The 27,453-nt window shown below is 41.1% G+C and overlaps 2 protein-coding genes and 3 pseudogenes across 3 annotated transcripts; 2 read left to right on the top strand and 3 right to left on the bottom strand.

Annotated features, from left to right (window-relative positions):
* Positions 1 to 276: 276 nt before the first annotated feature.
* LOC123470267 lies at positions 277 to 2,190 on the top strand (annotated as a pseudogene).
* Positions 2,191 to 4,303: 2,113 nt separating this feature from the next.
* Positions 4,304 to 6,576, top strand: LOC116917731 (annotated as a pseudogene).
* A 10,693-nt stretch (positions 6,577 to 17,269) lies between these two features.
* Positions 17,270 to 19,892, bottom strand: LOC123469726. Its single transcript, XM_045168938.1, has 6 exons — positions 19,307 to 19,892; positions 19,123 to 19,230; positions 18,843 to 19,061; positions 18,194 to 18,766; positions 18,107 to 18,131; positions 17,270 to 17,978 (listed from the first exon to the last, which is right to left on the bottom strand). The coding sequence occupies exons 1-6, from the start codon at positions 19,890 to 19,892 to the stop codon at positions 17,270 to 17,272; spliced, it is 2,220 nt and encodes a 739-aa protein (XP_045024873.1).
* Positions 19,893 to 20,237: 345 nt separating this feature from the next.
* Positions 20,238 to 21,085, bottom strand: LOC116935931 (annotated as a pseudogene).
* Positions 21,086 to 23,333: 2,248 nt separating this feature from the next.
* LOC116915837 (replication factor C subunit 2) lies at positions 23,334 to 25,393 on the bottom strand. Of its 2 annotated transcripts, XM_032920972.2 has the most exons (11): positions 25,130 to 25,393; positions 24,864 to 24,975; positions 24,743 to 24,800; positions 24,532 to 24,682; positions 24,406 to 24,437; positions 24,261 to 24,340; positions 24,031 to 24,177; positions 23,882 to 23,947; positions 23,740 to 23,820; positions 23,569 to 23,682; positions 23,334 to 23,493 (listed from the first exon to the last, which is right to left on the bottom strand). In XM_032920972.2, the coding sequence occupies exons 1-11, from the start codon at positions 25,204 to 25,206 to the stop codon at positions 23,377 to 23,379; spliced, it is 1,035 nt and encodes a 344-aa protein (XP_032776863.2). In that variant the 5' UTR covers positions 25,207 to 25,393; the 3' UTR covers positions 23,334 to 23,376. The 2 variants fall into 2 exon arrangements, 1 of the variants encoding a protein (XP_032776863.2); XR_006643037.1 differs by lacking the exon at positions 23,740 to 23,820 and having other exon boundaries at positions 23,569 to 23,694; positions 23,821 to 23,947.
* Positions 25,394 to 27,453: the final 2,060 nt, after the last annotated feature.

Here is a 27,453-nt window from a genome sequence, read left to right as displayed (position 1 = left end):
CAACCCGTACCCGACTTCAACACTACAGGGGGTCACCACATTACCCGTACCATAGTGGGGCTATAACACACCCTCCACCAATCCGTTTGCCCCATCTGGACAACCCTCCCAGAGCATTGCCCACCCAGGTTTCATAGCTTCGACAACAGTCAACCCGCCATCCCGTGGGCAGCAAACCCCCACTGGCTAAACACACAATCGCCCTCCACCCCACACCCAGGGATCCAAAGTACCAGCTGTCCCTCATCCGTAACAAGTGTAGCCATAGACGACCAAATTAGGAGGGCACATCAGGAACAGGCAATGCAAGCTTTTGGTTCAGTGACAATCTTTTGCGATCGTCAGAGGTCTGGTCGTTTCGACGATTGGGCGGTTTACCGTGAATCATCCCTCGATCTAGGCAACTTCGAGGAAGCTAGGAAATTACGCTTAATGCGCTCTAAACTCTACGGGGAGGCTGCTGAAGAATTCGACACATTCAAGTTAGACAACCCTATCTGATCCCAAGAGTTCGCAGCAGTGAAAGCACGACTCTTCAAACTCTGCCACTCGACCGAAACGTGGTCACAAAGGAGTGTCGAGTTTCACAACATGAAGAGGGAGCCGGAGGAAAACATGCGCCGCTACGCAAATCGTATTTGTAAGGCGTTTCATAAAGCTTACCCTATGGATGGGATATTAGATTCAGCTACCGCCGCATCCCGGGAGCAAATGATGATGGACAGGTTTCTGGAAGGTCTACCCAGCGACGTGCAAGTCCCCTTAAAGTATAAAAAGTTTGCATCGTTCGAGACGCTTATCGATCGAGCTGAACTTACCGCATTAGCTATTGAAGAATAACAGACGAGAGTTAGAATCCATGCAGCACACTCATCAACGAACGCCCCAACCCATCAAAATGAACTGACCAGCGTACTGGAAGCTCTAAATCGCTTAAGCACCAAGGTTGACCAAAATGCCACGATTCACAACGTGGAACTACAACAGAGTCTAGCAGAAATGAAAAGGCAATTAGCACAGAGGCCCTCTCAGGTTGGTGGAAGACAGAGAGACCCGAACGTGACGCAGCCCGAAGCTTTTAAAAGGGCAGCCCTTTTTTGCGAATTCCACAACACCTGGGGGTTCCACACCGAAACAGACTGTTTCACAAAGCTACAACAAAAGAACGAGCTTTGCCGCTTGTGTCGAAACATAGGGCACCGACATAATTTCTGCCCTACCATCCGGAACCCAAGACCCCCTCCACCATCAGGGCATTATGCCAACACTCCAGCGACACCAACCGGCATCCTGCGGTCGGAGGCAGAAAACTAGAAACTACCGAATCAACTGTTGGGCCACTCGGTGGGTGCCTCAAGCCCCAACAATTTGTCAAATCCGTGTCCACCCAAGTTACCACCCCCAGAATTGGACTCAGAGTAGGGAATTGTTCATTCAAAGCGTTAGTAGACAGTGGAGCAGGCAAAAGCCTCATTAGTAGTCGACTCTTCGAAAGACTACAGCAACAAATGGAAGAATTCAGACACAAGAGAAGTAGCGGTAAACCTTTTCGATATAAGCAACAGGCGCCTGGCCTGCCAGGGCACCGTAACAGTGGATGTTCTGGTCGAGGACGAGAGGCCCCGTGAACCCTTTCAACAGGAGTTCATCGTCGTTCCGGAAATTATGGAAGAATGCGTACTAGGTTTAGACGCTCTTTATGAACATAAGTTTATGATCGACGGTCGTGAGAGGCGAGTCTATCGAGTGAGGGAGTCTGATCAACTCCAAAGAGATGACAAACCTACAATGATGGTGGCTGTTAAAACGAAAATACCTCCATCATCCGCATGCGTGGTGGAGAGCGAGAATAGTGACGTCAAGCTATCTCTCGACACTGCCTGTTTTCTAGTAAAAAACCCACGGTTACCCGCCGGTCTTCGACTGGACCCTTTCGTCTCTACAAAACGTGACAATGGGATGTTCAGAATTGTGATAGTCAACGAAACAAACCACACTATGTCCCTTCCTTGCTACACCATCTTAGGTCATGTGGTTTTCGAGCCACCCACACTCATAGCATCTTGTTCCACCAAGCCTACTACCATCGACCCCGCCATCTTCGAAGCCTCCATCCCAGATGTTACGGAAACCATAAAGGGGGAATTGCGCAAATTGCTCCTAGAAAAACAAAGTATCTTTGCATTTTAAACACGCGATCTGGGGAACACGGGCCTGGTCAAACACGTTATCGACACTCAGGGGCAAGGGCCCATCCGCCAAAGGCCATACAGAGCATCCCCCCGTCAACGGGAGGTTGCCAAGAAAATCATAGACGAACTACTAGCAACCCTCCCTCTCCCCTTGGGCGGCCCCAATAGTGTTAGTAAAGAAGAAAACAGGAGACGACCCCTGTGTATTGACTACAGAAAACTAAATGCCATCACGAAGAAGGACTCCTTTCCCTTGCCCTGCATTGGGGACGTGCTTGACCTGTTACAAGGCCAAAAATGCTTTTCCACTCTAGATCTGGCATCAGGGTACTGGCAAATAGAAATGGACGAACATTCGAAAGAGAAGACGGCATTCATCGTTGAGAACAATTTGCATTAGTAGAATCGGCTCGCCTTCGGTCTGACTAACGCCCCAGGAACCTTCCAATGATTGATGAATTTTGTCCTTAGGGAAGAGATAGGAAAGACTTGCTTGGTGTACCTAGATCAAATTATCATATTCTCTAAGACTCCCTTAGAACATATATCGAACCTGCGGAAAATCTTTTATTTACTTGAAGAGGCAAACCTAAAGGTGAAACTATCAAAATGTAGATTTTTAGAGACATCTGCCCAGTACCTCGGCCACGTCATCTCAGCAGACGGCGTAGCACCAGACCCCGCCAAAATCAAATCCCTAGTAAATTACAGAAAACCACTTACCGTTATAGAGATGCAGTCGTTTTTGGGGTTAGCATCATACTACCGACGGTTTATCAAGGGGTTCTCCACAGTCGCTCATACATCAAGCGAAAGGTAAACCGCAGGACAGGATAAAATGGGAGCCCGCTGAAGAAAAATCCTTCGAATTCCTTAGGAAATGCCTGATGACCGACTCTGTTCTGGCCTACCCGGATTTCAATAAAGAATTCCTAATTTACACTGATTCCAGCGATTAGGGCTAGGAGCCGTTTTGTCCCAAATACACGACGGAAAAGACCAACCAATAACCTACGCCAGTAGACACCTGAATAACGCAGAAACCAAGTATTCTACCATCGAGAAGGAAGCTGCGGCCGTGATTTTCGGTATTAAGCGTTTCCGCCATTACCTTCAGGACGAGCCATTCGTTATCATCAGTGACCATCGCCCGCTGCAGTGGTTGCAGACGGTCAAAGACGAGTAGATTAAGAAGATGGTCAATATTGTTGGCTAACCTCAAATACTCGATAAAGTACCTGCCAGGTCGAGTCAATGAGAATGCAGATTTTCTATCCTGAATCCCGGTTAATTCAGTTCGAACAGCCCCTGAAGAAGATGACGCCATACTCAGAAAAAAGATTTGTTATGTATGAACATAACAAATTACTTAGAATATGGAACCCTTAGTGAAGAGAATACAGACCAGATTTGGGCGAAAGAAATTGAGCTGTATGGCATTGCTGGTGGCCTTCTGTGTCGTACACAAGAGCCCATCTCAAAGAAGAGACGACGGTTCGCTCAACAACAAGTGGTGGTCCCCTTCAGCCTAAGAAAACAGCTATTGAACGAGTATCACGACTCCCCTCTATCCGGTCATCTGGCATACCAGCGGACATGCCTCCGGATTAGAGACAAATACTACTGGCCAACAATGCTCTCCGACGTAAAGGAGTACTGCCACGCTTGTAAGCCCTGCGCCCTCCAACGACGATCGAATCTTCGGGCCTTCTTAAATCCCCTAGATCTCACCTCAGGACCCTTCGAGGTCTTAGGGCTAGACTTCTTAGGGCCAATTCAACCACAATCCCTGCAAGGGAACAATCACATCCTAGTAATTACTGATTACTTCACGAAATGGATAGAAGTTATCCCTCTAGCAGACCAGACCGCCGTTTCAAAGAGCAAGGCGCTAGCAGATAGAGTCATTTTGTATGATGGTCCCCCAAGGGCCATTGTCACCGACCGTGGTTCGAATTTTACGTCCGAGCTGTTCTCCTCACTTTGTAAGACACTACAAATTAAACAGTTGTGGACCCTGCGTACCATCCACAGACTAATGGCTTAACCGAAAGATTCAACAAAACCGTAGTAGAAATGCTACGGAAATACATGGAACAGGGTTTCTCTAAATGGGAAGAAGTGTAGGCCCAGTCGCTTTCGCCTACAGAAACTCTGTACACTCCTCCACTCTAGAAACCCCCTACTTTTTAAATCATGGCCGTGATCCAGTAGTGCCCATTGACCAATTTTTACAAAAGCCAGCAAACATCATCATCCCATCCGACTACAAAAGCCAGCTAATGCAACGTCTTTACGAGGCCTTCGTATTGGTTAAAGCAAACTTGACCCAAGCCAGGGAACAGCAAAGGACCCAGTACGACAAGCGGGCTCGTGAGCAAGCATTCAACATCGGTGACAAGGTGCTAATCGACGTAAGAACGCCAATGGCAGGCACAAGCAAGAAACTAATCCCCCGTTTTATGGGGCCCTACCGCGTCACAAAAATCAACAACAACCACACCGTGGAAATTCAAGAATGCGTGGGAAAACAGACCCAGTTGGTGCACGTAACCAGGATTAAACCCCTGTATGAATCTATGATCTGGAAGGAAGAACCTTACGTAGATTTCCAAGAGAGCCGTGCTCACCCCATACCACCGGAGCTCACCAACGAACTAGAAGTACCACCCCCAACGGATGAAGAGTACGCTCTGCAGGAAGAACAGGATCTGATGGACCTCGCCGCTGGTCCATCCCCCTTACCAGAAGGAGCGATAACTTCAAACCTCCACAAAGGACCAAACATAGACCTCTCTTTCACCCCGGAACGACCCCCTTTAACGGCTTTAGAGCCACTAGCCCCACCAGTCCCCCCGTAGCAGCCATATGAACAGTTCATCATGCGTAGTTAACCATTTGCCTTTTTACTACATAACGTGCCTTAGAATAAAATCCGTGACTTCTCTATGTATCATTGCTATGTATTTCCTTGTTTTACTCGTTATTTCGTGTTATTCACCGTATCGTATCTTTGCTTGCCTAGATTATTGTTGATGTCCCTCCTCGCCCTCCTGTTTTTTCACCCCCTTGGCCGCATTTAACGCCACTGTGTGTAACTGTGATGGTGCGGCAAATCTGGGATTCCTGGAGTTCCGGAGGAAGACTGCTCTTTTGAAGCCGCCCCCACTCCACCGGTACCCATTACGTACGCTATCTACTCTACACTACCAGAAGTTAAACGCTTTGCTGGCCACACGTGTAGCATGTGGGTAGCCACCACCACAGTGTACAAGGACTTCATGCAATGGAATTAAGTGTCTTACGGCCGCAACCCCATCGAAGTGGATGCAGCAACGTGCCGAAGGATGAGAGACACACGAAAATGTTGAGGAAAGGTAATGGATATAACAGGTCCCAACTCCTTCGCCCTGCAAGGTCACCCATTCGTGGAAACCAGTTGGCTTCGGACGGCGACAGAAAAGATGACCAACTGTCGCCTCGAAGAATCAACCTTACAGAGCGAATGCCCGAACTGTACCATCAGCTCTCCACTTGGCAATATACCTGAAGGAATAAGCGGTTCTTTCAAACACAACCTCGTGACCCTCGTCTGGGACGATTCCTGGAAGGAAGCGAAGCCGTGTGAGTTAAGGGTGATCGAAAAGGGAATGGGCGTCAAGTACTCGACCGAAAACGACACTACCTTCCGTATTCGGGACCCAATTAAGCAGCTGGATTTTATATATTCAATGATAAACAGTTCCGTCTGCGGAGGAGGAAACCTCCCTGCCTACCCTCCGGTTCTAGGAATGGACAGTGTCGTCATCGCGGTTCGGGAAGCCACCAAGGAAACCGATCTCGTCGAGATGAGGCCCAATAACGAGGACGCCGTGACCAAGATGGCACTGTCCGAACTGACACGGGCGGAGATCGAATACGCCAGTCATACCCAATACATCAGAGACCTCGCAATGGACATTTCAAACCACCTGGCCCGAGAAATTCGTAACCTGCAATGCGAAAGCCGGGAAACCGCCTACCATGCCGCTACGACGACTGCACAGTACGACGGATGGTTAGCCGCTAAACACCTGGACCTTCCATTATGCATCAAGCTACTGGCGGTCGGAACATCCGTATCCGTGTTGCAGTGTTTTCCCTGCAACGTCACCTTCGAGACGGTTTTCACGCCATGTGGAGGCCAACCTCGGTGGGGCAACCAGACCATCAACGTGGAAGGTTGGGAGCTCACGAAGTACTCCGATTGATACTGGCACGCAAACTTCGTCAACTTCAACGGCAAAGCCCACACCTTCGAGAACAACACCTGGATGCCAATCAACCCCAACCTAGAGATACAAGGCCGCCGTTTCATCGACACTATGCCCCTGAAGGTCGATAACTCTTTGGGCATGATACTGCAGTTGCACCCAACAATAACGTCGCATCCCCTCAGTGCTTCAATCATCATGGCCGACATCCTAGCGTACATACAGATGGGCTATGTCACAGAAATGTCGGGCGAACGACACGTCAACACAGTCCTCGTCCACCCCGGACAAGCACCAGACGTCTCCTTCATGGCAAGGATCGGATACTAACTTCGAAACTTCGGCATCATGTCGGGAGTAGGAGTATCCATTGGTCTGGTTTTCCGATTCTGCGGACTCGGTTCCCTCCTGGGTCTTTACATCCCTTGCTGTCGGTACTTTAACCCGTGCAGTTGGTTAACGCCACCTCAGTCTGCTCATCGAGACATTGAGTTGGGACCCCAAGCAACCACCAACTTGGCCCCAATTGCTCCGGTCACCATTGTCAATATATCCCCGTCCCTAACTCCCACCGGTTCCACAGGGCGGCTAGGGTTAAACCAACAACCATGCCTCATCCCACCCACTTCATGTCCTCGTAGCCTGGCCTAACACAGAGAAGCAGCAGCCCTCCTCTCGCGCCCCTAGTATGAAAACCGACCGCGTTGATTGCCCCTCTTAATTTTCCCATGTATCATGCAATGTCGTAGATTTTATGTTAGTGTCCTTTAGAATAAACCCAACCAAAATCGTGCCGAGTATACCATGTACCCCATAACACCCCACCAACCCTTCGATACCAAGCCTTCCTAATCCTTACCGGACTCTATCCCTAGGCTCCAACCCTCCCTCCTTCCCTCCACGGATAATCGGGAAGACCAGAAAGGTGGACAAGTGGCCTGGATCCCTGACCCGGACGAAGAAGACATCCTCTACTGCGCAGACTACTCGTCTGACATGGAGGAATTCCGATAGGTGGCGGCCTGCCCAGATGACGAAGAGGACATCCTGTATTGCGCGGACAACCCTGACAACGACGAGGTTATGTACGACGCAGACGTCTCAGGTGACATCGACGACGTCTCCCTACTCTCGGTAGATGACCCGTGGGAAGAAGACTCCTTTTCCTCAGGCACCTCCACCCTCTCCTTAGATCCGGTCGCACTACTCGAAGACAGGCCCTCACCATACTGTATGTCACCGGCCAGTGACGTCCAGGAAAGGGGCACAGACATTGCAGCGCTAAACGACAGCATCGTGAGACTTCGTGGCGGTAAATGCAATGTCAGCTTCGTCAGCAGTCATTACTCCCTGGACTCCGACGAAGAGGACCTGGCAGCAGCGTGGTATGTCGAACGCATCTATCGGTTACCCCCACAAAAGGAGCCGGAGTACGGATGGGAGATCGGTGAGCTGGACACTCCCAGGAATCATTCGTGGAGCAGCTAGGAGGAGCCCTGGCCGAGGTCATCCACCCCTTGTGACGGAGGAAGAACCGCCGAGGAATAACTGACCCCCTTACGACCCAACCGCCCTACGCAATGCTGATTGCGGGACGCAAACTTGTAAGAACGGGAGCTATGTAAGGACTCCCACTAGAGTTAAGACTTTAAGTAAAATTAAGTTAACTGCATTAGTTAAGTGTTTGTACAATCTTATATTCCTTTTCCTCACCATTGACCTCCTTTCCCTCGCTATCTCTTTTATGACTGTCTTCCGCTTGACCGAGGTGTCGATGACACCCAGTCTTATCATTGACCTTGTTTCTTCTTTCACACCAATTCGCATGGCCTGCGAACTGGTGGCACATTCCTTCATCTTTATTGCCCACGCTAACCTTATAGCGTCCGCATCTTGGGTGTGGTATAAAACCCAACGTATCTTAGATGTTCGAGTTAGTTCCCCTTTTAGGAGTCGTGTGTAGTTGTTGCACTTTGTGTTCCCTACTCTCGTGTAGAACCCTAATAACAAGTGTTGGAGAAATAAACGATTCGTGCCAAGACTCACCTTACGCACCGTGTCCTCTTATACATCGCCGCTCCCCACTGCCAGCCCGACCCATGCTTCCAGACCAGACGTCGCGGCACTCACCGTCACCAACAAGGCGTTAACATGTCATCAACTCCAGCGTAAGTAACCTTCAATCTCACCTTGCTAGCTTTCCTACCTTTGGTTCTTTTCATATCCGGGCAGCCGACGTGACTGGCTGACAGATCTTAACAAACATGACCGTAAACCACCCACACAATCCGAAATACTACTTTTAATTGTACTAACACTATTTTATGTATTTATCACTCTGCTTGCGAGCAATCAAATCAGTCACGTCAGACGTGGCTGATTAATTATTGCAATATTGAAGCTAAAACTTTACATCCTATCAGTGCCATCTTGTAAACTGGGGTATTTAAAAAGGGGTTATTTGAGTTTAGCCCTTGACAAGGAATTTTTTATCAAGGGCTATTACTCGAGTTACATAAAATCTCTTATTTAACCATTATTAGCTAGCACTTTATTGATTGTTACCTGATAATACAAAGAATCATAAATATAAAAGAAACATTTTTAGGTGTCATAAAATAATAAGAAATTATATCATTGAGGAGACACAGCTTTTATTGTGCACAATTTTAATTTTGAAAACCATCAGAATCAAAACATATTTCATCGTCACCGATTACATCTTCGTCACCAAGCAGGTGTTTATAATCAGCTTTGCCTAAATGTTATACTAAAATATTAAAAAGTGTAATTCAGCGCCATTTGAAGTAGACAAATTTCTGCAGACTTGATAGAAATTTGCACTTAATCTAACGTCTTGTCTTCTTAAATTGGAAAATTTTCTTTCCTTTCAATCCACTCATGGATTTCAGTCGGATGATATTTTATAATGTGTTAGTGCCAAATTTAAATGGAATCCAAACCCGAAACTAAAATCTTTTTCCAATTGTTTCATCTGGTGGCAGCGAGGACGAACCCGACGACCGAAGCCTTTGCCGATACGGACACGTTACCAAACCCCTATCACATCAGCTCTTCGCAAAGATTACACAAACCAAAGAAAAAAATTCTGTCACGGACATCAAAGAAAATCCATTAAAGAAGAAAATAGAAGCGTTGTATATAGAAAAAAAATAAATGGAAAGATATAATTTCTGTGAATTTAGAAAATCAAATTGGGTTCCTACAACGCATTTTAGAGGGAAAATATTATGTTAAATTTATTGAAATTATACTTTAACATAAAAACATTAACTTATTTTTAATCCAAGGGAAAAAACTAGAACATCGTGTGATTCCTAATAAAAAAGTTTTGCGCAAAATTAAAAAAGGTAATTATTTTGTCAATCCTGTTAAAGTAATGGCAGCGAAAAACGGGGAAAAAGGGGGAAATTGTATAAACCTGAACGCAAAAATACCGCCCAGGATATAATATTTACATGGATGCGCAACACATCACATGAAAGAAAATTCATCGATAAGTAACCCGATTTTGTTTTATTTACATAACTTTTACGTAAAGTCCGTAAAGAAAAACGAGGAGAAGTTGTGCCATAAGAGGCCATGTTAAAACGGCCGAAAACGGCCAAGTGTATATATATATACATATTCCTATATACAGTGCCCGCCTTTAGTATCCAAACGCTAGGGCCATTTAACCCAGCGTCTTATGGCGAATGGTGTGTAGCGCGGATAGGGAAATGGGGTTGTAAAAATGTAAATAAAGCAACAAAAAAATTTTCTAGTGTTAAATAAACAATAAGCTATCCAGTACATTTTTTTTATTTTTTACCTACAAGATTTGGTGACTAGCATGCTAGTCATCAAATATCCGAACACTGCTTCGCCCTATGGGGTGCCAAATGACACAGTGGCACGTTTTAAAAAATTTTTGTTTTACACAAACAAATATTTTCTGATTCCCCAAATTATGCAGTTAAATTGTATATTAATTATGCTATATCCCCGTATCTTTTATTGTGCTAAAACTTAAATAATTTGGGAAAGGGAATTATTTTACAAGAAGAGGGTACTAAGTTTTATCCGTAAAACATAGTTTGCCCCATTTCCACTTGAGGCGCTGGATCCTTGTTTTCTTTTTTTATGAAGGACATTCATTTGCATGTTTTTAAAAAATGGAAAACAAAAAGTTTAACACTACTTACCACATTTACCACCGAAACAATACATTGCAAAGAATCTTAGGATACTAGATTCAATATAAATATTATAAATAATGTAACAAAAAAACACCGGTGTCATGTATGTCTCAAGCGTTTCTTCATTGATTTCGGTGTTCCGGAACAACTTGTGTCGGATAACGGGAAACAATTTGATTCCGCAGAGTTTCGTCAGTTCTGCAACGCATTAAATATTCGTTCTAGAACTTCCAGCTCTGAATATCCTCACTCCAATGGGTTAGTAGAAAGGATGGTGCAAACGGTGAAAGAATCTTTTATCAAAACTCAAAGTGACGGAAAGACTCTATTAGATACATTGCAAGTTCTTCGCTCTACTCCTCTTGGGAACGGATTACCTACTCCAGCTGTTATTTTGCAACGAAGAAATCTCAGGGGTGGATTATTGCTCACACCCCAACAGCTAAAGTCAAAAAATTTCAGCGACACATTCGTCAAAGAGAAATTGGAACAGCGTCAAGCCTCTCAATTCTTTCACTCTGTGGGACGAAAAAAGTATCTCTCTCCATTGTCAGTTGGCAATCCGGTTCGTGTTCGGGTTTCAAAAAAATGGATCCCAGGAGTCATTCAGTCCGTGTGCTCAGAACCGAATTCTTACATTGTGTCAACTAACTGTGGTCGCTTGTTTCGTCGTAATCTGCAAGCAATCAACTTAGACAAATCGCTCGTTCAACTACGCAGAACTCAGCAGAAGAAAGGGGTTCCATCAATTGAATTATCATGACCGGCTGCTTCAATCGATCAACTGATGCGCAGGTCAATCAACTTTATAGAGGAGTGGCAGTCATCTTCAATTGTTCCCGTTTCAACACCGACACCGATTAGGAGCCGCTCAAGTTCAATCAGTCCTACAGTATCGGAGTTGGGTGATCCAGAAGATTTCATATTGGTGTTCCATGGCTTTGAAACGGCGGGTATACCACCTCCAATCCTTAGGGGTCGTCCTCGACGCTCACAGTCGGCCGGAGTTGATCCTGTTTCGTCTCAATCGCCAGGACTCCGGTCGTCTTCGTTGGAACATTCAAATATTCGTGTGACTCGCTCTGGTCGAGTATATGGCGCACGGCCCCGTCATTGATGTTAAATTCTGTGTGTGTTAATTAATAGGATTCTGGTTTTGCAATGAAATAGTTGTGCGTGGATAACATTGTTGTATTGGTTACTCAGACTAATTGGTTGGTTTCCTTGTTTATTCGAATTGTTTTGTTCAATTTTTATATGAATGGAAGATGTTGTAACGTTGGCTCACTAGGTGGCTCACTGGTCGCTAGGGAGATACAGACAAAGTCCAATACGCAATACAGCAGTCTTAACCCGGCGTCTAAGTGGTACAGTCTCCATTACTACAGTATACAAGTCAGTATTACTACTCCGTATTACTCGGTAGTAGGTATTACTCGATAGTAAGTATTACAACTCGGTATTACTCCGTGGTAAGTATTACTACTCGGTATTACTCGGTAGTAAGTTTTCTACCGAGTAATGCAACGAGCGCACATGCACAAGCTCAAACTTTTGAGCAGCGAACAGCTTAAGGGCGTTTGAGTTTGTTCGCGCTCAATCTCCCACTCGAAAAACAGCGCACCATCAAGTCAACACAATAAGTCGTTTGTCGTTTTAGAAGTAGACTAAGAACCATCGTGACAGGCTGGCCGTTATAGGCTGACAGTGTAAGCAATAAAAAATTTAATAAAAAACTTCGTATTTTTATCCCAATATGGCGCATTGAAATAAGCGGTTTAATCTTAAACATGGCCTACTATAATAACGGCCTAGTATCGCGCCGACGCTCTGTTGCCAAATGAAAAAAGGATGTTACGCCCCTAAATTGCCAGAGGTTTGTATTACCTCCAACAAAATTCCACCTTTTTCGCAGCTTTTTTTCACCAATTCCAATTTCATTTACCTTTCCCACTTTCATGACAAGCATGGAATAGAATGGCTCTTCAAGTCGCGATGTTATGATCTTCTGCAGTTGTATTGCAAGGCAGTTTTTCTGTAGCATATTCTTTTATACATGAAAGTATGCATTGAATTCTTTGTATTTTTTTAGATAAAATTTATTTTGAACTAATTTTTGTGAAGTATAAAAAATATTGTACCACTAATAAAAATTGTTAGTGGTTTATAGGATAGGTTTCCGTCGGTGACGCGGGAGATCCGCGTTCTAAACCTGGATGAAAACACTGTTTACAAAATTATTTCGGTCCTGAAAATAGTTAATTGTTTAATAATATAATAATCATTAAACATATAAATAAATATTTTTTATAAATTTTAAATGAATAATATATCATTAAATATATATTTCATTTCATTTCTTAGATCAATTTGATCTGAAAACTAATAACGTAATCAATCTTTTTGAAAGCGGATCTCACGCGTCGCCGACGGAAACCGTTCCTATTAGCCACCAACAATTTTAAAGCAAATAGCTAGCATACCGTAGAAAAGAATTTGTTTTTTTCTATATGCTACCCGATTAACCAACCCGATAATGACAATAACGAGTAATGAAAAGACTCTGTTTTGTATTGCAGAAATTGTTGTTATTAGCCTGGGTATAGGGGAGTCTACCGATAATAGTCTACACTTTTTCCAGACATTTAATACCTGGGGCCAATAATAAGGTGTCTGGACCTATATTACCCAAACCCCCTTGAAATCACGAGAAGACGTGCTGGAAGAACACTGTACCATCCTCAACATCAGATCTCTTCCCAACAGCATAGACACAGCAGGTGCCGCCACTAGAGGAACCTCCTTGGCTATCTGGCATCAAAGACCCGCTCATGCCAACACTAAGACAATTTGGCGAATGTTCTCTCAGGACCTAGTGGATGGCCTGGACTTGATCCAAATTGCAGAAAAAAATAAATCATTCGCGTGTATTAATTGTACAAAAGGAAAAATGCATCTATCCAGTTTTCCGGAAGGAAAAAATCGAGCAAGTTCTCTTGGAAAACTAGTCAATTCAGACGTATATGGTCCCATGTCTGAATATCCGCTGGGAGAAGCAAACTATTATGTCAGTTTTAAAGATGACAACAGTGGCTGGGTAGCTGTAAACTTCTTAAAAAAGAAGTATGAGGTACCATATTTCTTCCGCTTATATGTGGCAACGATAAGAAACAAAATGTTAAGTAATGTTTAGACTATTGGTGGCAACCTAGTTATGGTTTTACTACCTATTTTGACAAATAGAAATTGCCGCATCTTTTCCCTTTGTGTAACCTACCAGAACCGAGAAGAATGGTAGTTAGAAGAGACCTCATCATAGAAGAACCAATTAATCTGAGTGAAAGTCAAGCAACGGAGGAGCAATGGAGTATGTTATCAATGAACATGACTACGATCAGTGCTGCCACGCCAAAAAACCCGGAATCCCCTGGAACCATGTAAAAAATCCCAATTTTCCCACATTTTCCGATTAAAAATCCCAAGGAAATCCCACCTTTTTTCTTTATAAAATCCCACGTTTCCCGCCTGTTTTTTTTTGAAATCCCACCTATTTTCCCAAAATTTTATTTCAAAATATAAGTCTCTGACTCAGGGTTAAATTGTATTTTATTTATCGAGCGTTAAACTGTCTTGGTGAAACAAATGGCATAGGGGATATATAGGACATGACACATGGGAGGGAAATTTCGCATCATATAAAACTAGTAAAAGGTCTATTGCACAAAACTTACAATGACTTAGAATCTGGAATGGTGGCATTGGATTTTACTTTAATAACGGCCTGGACTAATTCGTCGGTGATATTGACTTCATCAGCACTCTTATCATGAGCTTTTAACCAAGACTTTATTCTCATTAGACTAACTACGGTATCATCATCTATACTAGTTCTTTTGTCCGTTTTAGTATTGTTAAGTTCACTGAATTTTCTTTCTGCAATTACGTTACTAACGATTAAACTAAAAAGCATTGAAACGCAGACGCACAAGTTACGAGTAGTCTATCTTTTGGCATAATGATTTACTTACAGGGTGCATAGGTTTAGGTTGACTGTCACTCCCTTTGCAAACATTTTGTTTACTCACTTCACATTCTTTACTGGTTGGTTTATTGGCCATTGTTTACATCACTTTCAAATTCAAACACAAAAAACTGTCGTCTGCACACTGAAGCACTGCGCAAGTGCGCAGTCATTTGGCAAGGTTGCCCAATAGCCAATAATATTTTTATTACTATTACTCAATAAGACAATAACACTTTTTATCACTAACTGGCCATTTGGCCAAACCCCAAAATAATTTATCTAATTATCTTCTACTTCTAAATCCCACCTTTTTTCAAAAATCCCAATCCCATCCCATCCCACATTTCCACTTTTGGAAATCAAAAATCCCAGAAAGTGGGACCTTCCCACCAAAGTGGGACCTTCCCACCAAAGTGGCAGCACTGACTACGATGAAGATCGGGCCTAATCCGTTAGAAAAGCCTGAGAGAGTGGATCCTATAACACCGCTAATCCACAACAGAGGACAGAGAAAAAAAAATTCGCTAGAGGTGTTTATGGAGGAGGATAACCAGCGCATGGAGAATGAAGAAATAGGTGTTGCCCATAGTCCTAGTCCTACAACTGAAAACGTTGAAAAACTGGGTCCTGCACATATTTCCAGGCCGAATACATTAATGATCACCACCACAGAGCCTTACCAGGACGTTATACAAGAATATACAATTCGGATGGGCCACAAGGGAAATTATTTAAGGCGATCACGAAGAATTCTACAACTAGATGTTGGTCCAGTCGGGTGGCTGGAAGGACAAACTGCTACCTGCTACAGTAACATCATACCCAGAACCAAGTAAAGTATATATTCCTACTAGTTACAGAGATGCAGTTGAATTTGAAGTTTCCGCATTGTAGAGAGAAGCTTTTGAAGATAAGTATTCATCAATCATGCAGAATAATACGTGAACTGTTGCACGTTGAAACGATGCTGAGTACACTATCGTAATCAACTATGTCGATAATGGACTAGTGTGCAGTAATGCGTTAAGCACGATCACAGGTATCCTGGAATTGGCTAAGTGCGCAATTCTGCGTCCACTCGCTACCAGTCAATAGGATTGTTGGCCTAGACATCATGAGAGATCAAATCAAGCTCCAGATGCATGTCAATCAGCCGGATTTCGCCAGAAATCTTCTCAAAAGATAGAACTTGAATAACTATAAATAAGCATTCCCTGCAATTCCAAAACAAGATCAACGTAAAAAATAATGCCGTACCCTGATCCAGGGATTGTGAGCGCACCTTATGGAGAAGCAGTGGGTTCACCGATGTATTTGATGGCCATGAACCATCCAGATATCTGCCTAGCAGTCAACCAGGTAGCAGAATTTGTGCAAAAACCAGAGGCAAGCCACTGAGGAACTGTGCAGAAAATATTTGCTTACCTACAGTACCCACGCCAGGTATTGGATCACCTCGGTCCAAAAACGGCGTTTTAACCCGCGCGAGATAGGCCTAACGGTGTCTCGCGCGTGAATTTTTTTTACATACTAAGATTGCTCGTACGAGGTTAATTTTTTTTTATCAGAAAGATAAAGAACTAGTCTTTATCTTTCTGATTTTTAATTTGTAAAAAGTATAGTTGTTATATGGGGAAAAGGATCATTTTGAAATATTGGATCACCCCCGACATGTGTTGCATTCGTTGTCCCTACCCGCGGCTACGCCGTCGGGTATGGGAGAGAGTCGAAAGGTGAAAAAGGGACCCAAATTACAATCAAGTTTCCCGACGGCATAGCCGCGGGTAGGGACAACGAATGCAGCACATGTCGGGGGTGATCCAATATTTCAAAACGATCCTTTTCCCCATATAACAACTATACTTTTTACAAATTAAAAATCAGAAAGATAAAGACTAGTTCTTTATCTTTCTGATAAAAAAAAATTAACTCGTACGAGCAATCTTAGTATGTAAAAAAAATTCACGCGCGAGACACCGTTAGGCCTATCTCGCGCGGGTTAAAACGCCTTTTTTGGACCGAGGTGATCCAATACCTGGCGTGGGTACTGTAGTTAAAACTAAAATTTGTTTTGAGGGAGATGGCGGGACACAGCTAAACGGATACATGGATGCTGATTTTGAAGGAGACGTATCTATACGCAGATCTACTACAGGATTTGTTTACATGCTATATGGACGACCAGTTAACTGGGCCAGCAGACGGCATTGAACTCCAGTGCTGCGCAGTACATGGCAACTTGAATAAGTCTCCATCTTCTGCCTCCGATTTCATTCTAGAGAGAGAGCATCGCTTGAAATCTTACCGTAGCAGTGTTTCCTATCTTTTATTTAAGTAAAAACGAGGGGGTGCCAACTCAAAAAAGTAAAAAAAAAGATTTTCTTTTTAGGCCTAAGTTTTTTGTTGTTCTCTAGCTTTTCGCGCCATTCACCAAAAGTTGACAAAGTTGTTTTCTTTTTACCAAGGTTTTTTTCTTTTGACCAAGGTTTTTGTCTTTTCTCTATGTTTTTAACTTTTTCAACTTTTTGGTCCAAAAAAAAAACTTTTTGTCTTTTTGTTTAGCCGGAGGCGGAATAAAAGCGGGGTTGTCAGAACAGTTTACTACTGAAATTTACAAAATCGGGACAGCTGACTAACGGCTGTTTGATCCAACATTAGACAATGACCATCATCAAATTGCATCACTTTAGGGACGGGACAAGTACAGATGTAGTATTTGCATGAATAATAACCATTACTGAACATAAATGTTCTTTTTAATTTACCCGTAAACTTTCCGTTTTCCCTCTCCATGTCATACCACTGACATAAAGCACGAATTTCAATTTTTTCATCCCCCCTCCACTCACTGATATAGTTGTTGATTTTGCCATCAACTGTAACTAAAGCTAGAACCTGCCCGAGCAGATAATCCTTTCCATCAATTGTAATAAAAACTGCCCAATGGCCCTTTTTAAGAGTCATTTTTTCCACAGTTGTAATCTTCTTTTGTTTTTCAAAAAAACCAGACGGGCAGCCTTTAAATCTCCATTTGCGGTCGCGACTATTTTTCCACACAATTCCCTCAAGAAACCAACAAATTGTTTGTTTTGAAACAACCTGTATGTGGCCATCAGACCGGGCAATAGTTGCAAAAGCAGTGTTTTCAATATTGCTATGAACAGGATGAGTCTTAGAAATATCCCGAAATGTTCCGTTCATGACAGCGGAAAGGGCATCAAACTCGTCATTATCCGCGTCTACTCTCAGGACATCTTCCGAGACATCTTCCGAAGACTCTCGGTTGAAAACAGTGACAATTTGGTCTGGGCTGACTTCGTAATGCGATTCATCGCTCTCGTCTAGCAGGTCGGAGTTGTCCTCGTCGCAAGAGTTTCCTGTTTTTTTTTCCTTTTCATTCTGAAAAGCTGCTCAGCTAACTGCTTGCTGAAGCAGTACTTGTTTTTGCCAGATACACGCAAACCTATTTGATACAAGAAAAAGATATTGAAACAGGAGGGCTTATAGTGATCGCAAATATCTGACCTAATTTTTTCAAGTCTTCTTCGGCGTCTGTGAGAGCTAAACGTATTTTGATGTCCATTTCTTCCATGGATGGCATGTCCCACACCTTCGTGTTTGGTGGCTGATCAAAGGGGCGCTCGAAACGAGGATATGACAAGCCATCCTTCACTCCCTCTGCTGTCAGGCGAATGGTAGCATCTATTTTGCGGCATCGGCATTTTAAAAAATCGCGAGCAGTAAAGTTGATCATTGTTGAATAATTCGCCGTACAGGAGCGGCCACCCCGAAAATAGCTTTCACATGGCTGGCTTGTACAAAGCCACGGTTTGAAAGATTCTGGCTTGTCTTGGAGCGCCAGTATCATGAGTACCAAAGCGTGAGCGTTGAACTCCACACAGAGATATACGTTTAGCGTCATGAAATTAGCAGCCAGAGTGTATGCTTTATCGAAGGTGATCCAATAGCGCCACAGTCGTAAACTGAATGCCACGTACCAAATGCGATACACTCGGTCAATTGGAGACAATGCTTTGTCCAAATAACTCGAAGAGGAATAGTACATCAGCCTAAGATAAAACTGTGTGGCTTCCGAACCTGAAATTCCCATGAACAAACCCATATCGTTTATAAATTTTTAATATAACCATATTTCATTACAAGTAGCCAATACCTTCCACATTTTCAAGCAGTTGAGATATATGAGGCTGACAGAGCCGCTCGGCGGACCCATAGTTCATTTTGTCGTGGGCATTCAGATCTTCTGGCTTTAACAGATGACGACTTTTATCGTATTGATTCATCACTGTCTGTAGGTGCACTGGAGAGGCAATGAAATTACCGATAGCTAAAAATTTTTCTGACCGGAGCAATCTCATGCGTTCCTTCGCAACTGAAAATGTAGGCATTTGTCATTTCTCACTATATTAACTATAAAAATTGCTTTGTTTTACCTAAATGTACGGGATCTTGGACTGATATTCCACATGGAATTCTGAGGGCCGCGAAATAAAAATATTTCTGTTTGAGGGTATATAGCATTTCCTGGCCAACAGGAATGCCTATTAAAATAACAAAGGTAAATGAATAAATTAACATGCTGCTTTCAATATGTTGAAAAATTTAGTCACTGTATACTTTTAGGGACGGGAAGTCCAAGTTCTTCCGTCTCACGCATAAACTTTACTTCGCGAGCATCACCGTCGGCGGAACACACTAAAGCAAGAATCCCCTCCGCTGCCAATGCGGTAATAATGGTATGCATTCGAGCGGTGACGTCTTCCGCCGTGAATTTGTTGTCGGTACAAAAGGAGAGAATGCGGATTGGCGGAATGCCATCCACTATAGGTTGTGCCATAACGACAAGCATCAACGTAGCTCGGGGAAAACGTTCAAACACATCAACAATGGACTTGACATCTGTGACTACTGCAAGTTTTTGATTCCTTAGTCCGTTGGCTTCCATCGGTAAACTTACACCCATTACGGAATTAGATGCGGTATCATATTCCCTTTTCGCTACAATTGCGGAGCAGTCTTCACTAAGGGAAACGATGAAAGGCAGATTGTTTTGAATAAGAAAATCCTTAAGATATTTCACATTAATGACACCTTCCGGCACTGATCCATCATATTGATAGAGTTTTGATGTCACTGTACTGAGGCACGGTATGGCGCCGGCCATATTAGTATAGAAAACTTCGTAAGAATGTTTACCTGCCATACAATAAAAATTTATACAAAAGCGTATTAACGCTTCATTTGTGAAGCGTCGTCCTCGACTCTTTTTTTCCTTATTCAAAATGCATTCTTGATAAATCCACTGGAGCAACATTGGAAAGCCGGGAACGAGAGCTGCTGCATTATCGTTCCCGGCCTTTAAAAATTTTCTTTCAGTATCTCTAGAGTGTTATTTTTTTCGCTGATTGTCGACACGGGACTTGCTGTGACTTTGCGTGTTGGATCTGCGCAACGTTGACTCGGTATTGTTTCTTGTGGCTCCGGGGTAATTTTATGACATCTCTGAAGATGACTGCAAAAGAGGCTTATCTTCCACCCTCCGTTTTCATCAACATGACTTTTTATGATCAAGTTGCATTTTAAACACTTGATTGTGTTATTTTCAGATATCACTTCACAGTCACCCATAACAAATGCTATTTGTTTCTCAGCAATAAGCTTCGTGTTCATGAACCATTTCATGAGGTAATCATGGAGGGTTTTACCTTTCCTAGTTAGGGGAACGAGAGCGGCAGAGTTCTCAGTTTCATTTATAGTTGAGGCCGAGGTTGAGGCTGTAGTAGCAGGATCTTGAGTCGTTGTAGTTGAGGCTGAAGCAACACACTCTACCTCATCCGAAACTGCCGATTTCTCACCGGCCGAACGCACATAGTCAAAACGGGGTCTCTTTATAAGCGAACCAGTAGTGTTGGCCGAGGTCTTACGCTTTTCTGGCTGGCGAAGAAAGGTGTACTGTTTAGAGTACTCAAGTAAAATTTGTTTTGCCATATTAATGGCATCGTTCAGCATTAGTTTCTCACCAAAAGAGAATTTGAATGTTGATGGAGCACTCGCAAATTTATCACCTAACAACACAAGCTTTTCTTCTTCGTTTTTAAAACGCCCTGGCTCACTCACCGATTCCCGAATGGCTTCTTGTAAGCCAACTAATTTGTCTGGTGAATCAAGTTGAGAAATAGATCTTAGACTATTGACATCAACTTCTTTTAATAACGACACTATTCTGGGAGATATGTTTACATCATATCGCCGTAAAAGCTGAAAAGGGCACTGTATTTTATCCATGATTAGAATAGCATACGCGCACAACATCGACAGGTGTGAAAAAAAATGTAACTAGTTAATTTTGAATGTGGCGCGCGGTGGCGCTAGGATCGAAATCGCCTTTGGCTTCATTATGTTTTTAACATTTTCACCAAAGAAAAAAACTTTTAACCCAAAGTAAATTTCTTTTCCTCTTTTTTGTAGAAAAAAAATTGCCTTCCCTCTTTCTTTGTCACTTTACCCGTTTGCTATTTCCATTTTTGCCCTCTCCCCCCAAAAAATTTCTTTTGTCACCCAACCTTCACTTTCTTTGTCTTTTTTGTTCGACTTTTTTGAGTTGGCGCCCCCTCGAGTAAAAAAGTAGTTTCGAATGTTATTCGTTGCGCTTTTTCACTTGTTTCTGTTTTTGTTTTCTTTTTTTCTTGGTTCTCGGTTGAATTAGCATACTCCCAGTTTTCAGCTATTGAGTCGATGAAGGTAAAGAGATCTTTCAACCTGTAAATAGATTTTACAGATATCGATAGCCCTCATCAAGATCTATCTATTTCTATAAAAAATTTTGAACAAATATGCATAGAAAAAAAATTAAAAAAGATTATATTTTTTACTTTTGTCAATAGGGTCGAGTATATCTATAAAGCGCAAAAACTGTAAAAAAAAACGTCTTGTCTCAAGTTTCTTGTTTAAGAGTATTTTTTCATATTTTTTACAGAAATGGATACTTTTTGATGAGGGCTATCGATATCTGTAAAATTTATTTAAATTTGGACTTATAGTTTTTCCGCAAAAAATTATTTAAGTTTTACATTAATCAGGGAGGTGGGGGTTACCCGATACCCGTGAAACCACACCGACCTAAACAAAAAATTGTAAATCGGTTTACTACCCTAGTAAAAATTTTTAATGTAATAATTTTGCACAAATGGATAGATCTTATCAAGAGCTATCCATTCCTGTAATTTTTTTTTATATAAAGAGCTTATAGTTTACCGATTATAATTCATTTAGTTTCACGATCCTTCAAACCACACCGACAAAAATATCCAATCTGTTTACTACTCGGTTAGGTATTTTTAAGCAAAAATTTAACGGAAATGGATAGCCTCCATCATCGGCTATCCATTTCTGTACAATTTGTTTATTTAGACCTAATATTTTTACCTATGAAATTTTTTTAATTTTGTGTACTGGGATAGAGGGATTACACGAGACACGTTAAACCGCACCGACCTACCTACCTGAAAAATAGCTGATCGGTCATTACTCGGGTAGGTGCTTTTCAAGCGGTTTTCTTTCGTTCAAAATACCCCCTTTAAAAGATATGGCTCAGCCTAAACTTAAAAAAGAGTGGACAAGTGAAGGAAAATAAATAAAACTATAATGTATCGCACAAAACAAGTCAAATAGGGTACACAGTAATGATATCGGGTTTAGAAACCGGTTTCACTACCCGAATGCCCATTAGTTGAAATTCATAATTATTACAGTAATTTTAATGAAATTATGCCATTGCTTAATTAAGTAATATTCTAATAAATGAAAACAAAATTATAAAGTTATTAGGCATTGTATTACGGAAAGGAAACAGAAAGAAAAATAAACAATAAACATAAATAATAACAAACACAAAACAAAAAAAAATAACGGCTCGGGGGTTTTGTGTAGAGGAGGGAAGATGCGCAGCTTCACGATGTAAATAATTCCCCCTAGTGTTGTCGGAGCGAACCCTACCACCTTTCTGTGTACCCATGAAAGACGGTAGGGTTCGCCCCGGCGACCGAGATCAAGTTGAATGTTTTGATTCCAATCAATATTTGATTCAAATCAGTGATTCGAATCAATTTTGCTTGATTTTCCGATTTTTTATTTTAACCAAAATTTGATTTGACTTTGATTTTGATTTTATCATTTTTCAATTTGATTTATTCGAATCAAGGATTCTCTAAATAAGAATAATTTTTTTTAAATTTCTGTAATTCACACATCTTAATAAACTAGACGATTTCTTGGTAACCGATAACTATTAATTCTGATTTTGATTTTTTAGTTTTGATTCTGATTTTTGATTCTTGATTCTGAATAAGAAATCATTGAATTATTCTGATTTTTTCTTTTATTCTTTGATTGTGTTATTCCATTCTTATTTGATTCCAATCACTTTTCACATTGATTCGGCTCATCAACGAGTCTGCCTGATTCCTGATTGGGCGAAAGCATTCGCTTGAGAAACTGAGACCATGTTTGTATTCGTTATTCGATAATAGGGTAAAAGATGTTTTTCAATTCCAACTTTTGTTGATTCCGAATTTAATTTTTAAGCGAAATTTTTTAATAATTAAGTCGAAAATGCTTTAGAGGCTGAGGAACTGAAGAGGAATAGTTGTTTTTCTCAAAAATGATTTATTTTTGTAGGTACAAAAAATTCACATGGAAAACTTTTCGGGGGCGATGACTCTCTTGCACAATCGCGCTAGCAAGCCAGACATTTGCAGTAACGAACCGAGTCCTTGAGCTATTTTCATGTGTGTCAACCCTATTTCCTACAATAGACATGGAAGATGTAAATTATTTTTATAATTTAACCCAATTATGCGTGTAGCTGTGGCTATACGTACCTGGATAAACTCAAGCATTATGTATTCTGGAAGATTGTGATTTCGGCACACTCGAAACACGCTGGATATGATGTCTTCAGCTGCATATCCCAATTCGTACAAATGCGACATGATCTGCATCAATCACTGAACAATGAAACATCATGTTAATCGACAAAATTGATGATATACCGTGTAGGCATCGTCAATTTTTCCTTTCGCGCAGTGGTCAATCATATCTTTGATTAACATGGGATGAGGTTCATCACATACCTAACAAAACAGAAACTACAGGATACCTGATGCAGAAACTTACAACGGAAGTCGATGTCACCTTAAAAACATTTTCACTGTTTACGTGACCAAATCCTTGTACTGTTGCCTGCAGATTGTTTAATGCCTAGTATTTTGGTATTATTTTTGTTTACTAACGAATGCAAAAGATGCCAAAATAATATAAAATTTCCTGGTTTCCAAACATACCTGTCGTAAATCCCCTTGTGCCGTAAAGACAATTGCTTCCAGTCCATCATCAGTGTGACTGACATGTTCTAATTGACAGACTTCTATCACCTTCGCAAGAATTTGCGCATCACTTAATTTTCCATACCTAATCATGGCACATCGACTCTACATGTAACATATAATATAACGTGAATTTTCCTTGTACACTTCCAAACGGAAGTCTAATGTAATGAATTGTTAGTTAGTACCTGAATCGGCTCTATTATTTTATCACTAGTATTACAGGCCAATGCAAACCGCGTCGTTTTACTGTACAGTTCCATGGTCCCTATATTGTCATAAAGGTATTAGAAGTTTTTTTTATTAGGTTATACTTATGAGTATCGTTTATACGTCGGAGAGCCTGCTGGGCACCTTCGGTCATGCTTTATTATTGGAGATTTAAAAAAAAATGAATTAATAAAAATAAAATAGTAACAATTACATAGAACTAGCAAAGACCATTCTATGAATGAATACCTGTCTGCTTCATCCAAAATAATAATTTTTTGTCTGCCTTTTGGTAAAGTAACTTTTTGTTGTGCAAACATTTTTATTTTGTTCCTCACGACATCAATTCCTCTTTCATTTGATGCATTAAGTTCTAATACAGCATCTTTATAGTTTTGTCCTGTAGGATATAACAAAAATTATGGAAGTAAATAAAAGGTATTTTAACAAAATAAAATACCAAGTAAGGTGCGAGCCAGGCAAAGAATGGTTGTTGTTTTTCCCACACCAGGAGGCCCCTATCAAAGTCAACATTTGCCTATTTATATATTAAGTAGAAAATAATAACTGATTGATCTTACAGCAATTATGATGTTAGGGGTATTCCCTTCTCTTGCAAAAACATCCAATCTCCCAACTGCATCTTCATTTCCAACTATCTCTTTGAAAGTTACTGGGCGATATTTTTCTACCCTGATACAAATTGTGAAAACAAATTTGCAGCAATCACACAAATATATAAACAACAATAAACTACAAATACTCTCTTTAGGCAGCTTTAGCCATCATTCCAACTTAACAAAACACTGGCCAATTTTTTTTTTTTTCTGTTATTAATTTAAATTACCATGGCATATTGTCCTTCTTTCCACTGGTTTTTGTTGGATCGACTGACATGGAGCTCTCATTAACGTCAATTTCCATTTCGTGCAAGCTTAAGGAGTATCCGCACACTTTCAGTGTCCCTAAAATTCAAGCAACTGCAGATGCAGAAGTAAATTAGTCACTAAGGTAAGAAGTAATAACAGAGTGCTATGGCAAATGGCAACTTGAACTTTGAAGACAGGAAAACAACGTTTGAGAATAACAAAGCTCATTGGCGGGAACCATGGCCTACCATGGAATACTATTGTCGATTTCGGATGGCTGCACTTTTCTGCACTGGTGCAATTGCCCCGAGAAGAAGTTGTTCGAGTGGTAATCTTAGTGCAATCCACTTTTTCGGTGCATCGATTTTGTACGTTCCAAATCTTCCAATGGCACTCCGGCACCGTCCGAGGTCACTCGAAAACCAACACAGTCTTCACCCGTGAACGGATTCAGATCCAAGTACGTTATTCCATGAAAACGGATGCCGTGAGTGGTGACCAACGGATTCGTTTCCCTTCACTGATGGGCAAGTAATCGCGCCACCTTTCCTCCGTACATGTGAGTATAATAGTTCGAAGGCACTCAGATTTGAATCCATTCACGGAAGTATAAAGCAATGTTTCCTTTTTTCAGAGTTTGAATGTTGAATTTCCGTTCACGGATTGTATTTCAATTTTCAGTGTAAAATTTGTATTACAAGTATTACAATGTTTACAGGATTTGTTTCCGTTTACGGATTGTTTACCTTATTTATACACGTGCCTAATTCTTAATTTTCATTAACCACTTAAAACTACTTAATTAATAATTTAATATTGATTGAATTGTTGTTTTCTCCAACAGTTGGTTTTCTTTTGGATTAAAATGCTTTTATCGGAAGAGCTTAAGGAAATAAAACAGATTTGCAGTACAACAGTTTTACGTGTATTAATTAATATTTAAGTTTTGCATGATTAACAACAAGAAATTTGAAGAACTGAATGACTGAACTGATATTACTGAAATAAGGCCATTTAGTGTTATTTACTTAATACTGAATTATTAATTATTAATAATCAATAATAGTTTAGTGTTTTACGTTTAGTTTTCAATGGAAAAAGACGAAATTTTAACTGGCGCCAAAAAATGATGGCCGCCGTCGTGCTCTTTCACGATTGGTTCATACATATTTGCTTATTCCTAATATAAAACTATGTTTAATGACGTTTTTCTAAGTGTCATCGTGTTCCTCGTGATAAGAGGATCACGAAAAATACATTGTATATTAGTTTAAGTGAAGAAAATTATCCGAACGGTGTACGAAAAGTTGGGTGTGTATCTACGTCATCCCCCCTCCTCCCCCAAAGTTGGCAAAATTTAATAATTTATTGTATCCAAACAAAAGGTGCCATCATTATGAATTTTATGGCAATCGATAGCTCTCATTAAGAGCTTTCGATTTCCGTAAAAAAAAAATTAAAATATTAATATGGAAAGAAATCCTATCATGATGAAAAAATTTCCGTTTTATCGGCTAGACCGAGATATGCGTTACAGCGAAAAAACGGAAATTTTTTCATCATGATAAGATTTCTTTCCATATTAATATTTTAATTTTTTTTTACGGAAATCGAAAGCTCTTAATGAGAGCTATCGATTGCCATAAAATTCATAATGATGGCACCTTTCGTTTGGATACAATAAATTATTAAATTTTGCCAACTTTGGGGGAGGAGGGGGGATGACGTAGATACACACCCAACTTTTCGTACACCGTTCGGATAATTTTCTTCACTTAAACTAATATACAATGTACTTTTCGTGATCCTCTTATCACGAGGAACACGATGACACTTAGAAAAACGTCATTAAACATAGTTTTATATTAGGAATAAGCAAATATGTATGAACCAATCGTGAAAGAGCACGACGGCGGCCATCATTTTTTGGCGCCAGTTAAAATTTCGTCTTTTTCCATTGAAAACTAAACGTAAAACACTAAACTATTATTGATTATTAATAATTAATAATTCAGTATTAAGTAAATAACACTAAATGGCATTATTTCAGTAATTATCAGTTCAGTCATTCAGTTCTTCAAATTTCTTGTTGTTAATCATGCAAAACTTAAATATTAATTAATACACGTAAAACTGTTGTACTGCAAATCTGTTTTATTTCCTTAAGCTCTTCCGATAAAAGCATTTTAATCCAAAAGAAAACCAACTGTTGGAGAAAACAACAATTCAATCAATATTAATTAAGAAGTTTTAAGTGGTTAATGAAAATTAAGAATTAGGCACGTGTATAAATAAGGTAAAC

This window comes from Daphnia magna, linkage group LG2 (assembly GCF_020631705.1).
Source record: "Daphnia magna isolate NIES linkage group LG2, ASM2063170v1.1, whole genome shotgun sequence".
Classification (NCBI taxonomy): Eukaryota; Metazoa; Arthropoda; class Branchiopoda; order Diplostraca; family Daphniidae; genus Daphnia; species Daphnia magna.
This window is presented reverse-complemented; position numbering and strand designations above follow the sequence as displayed.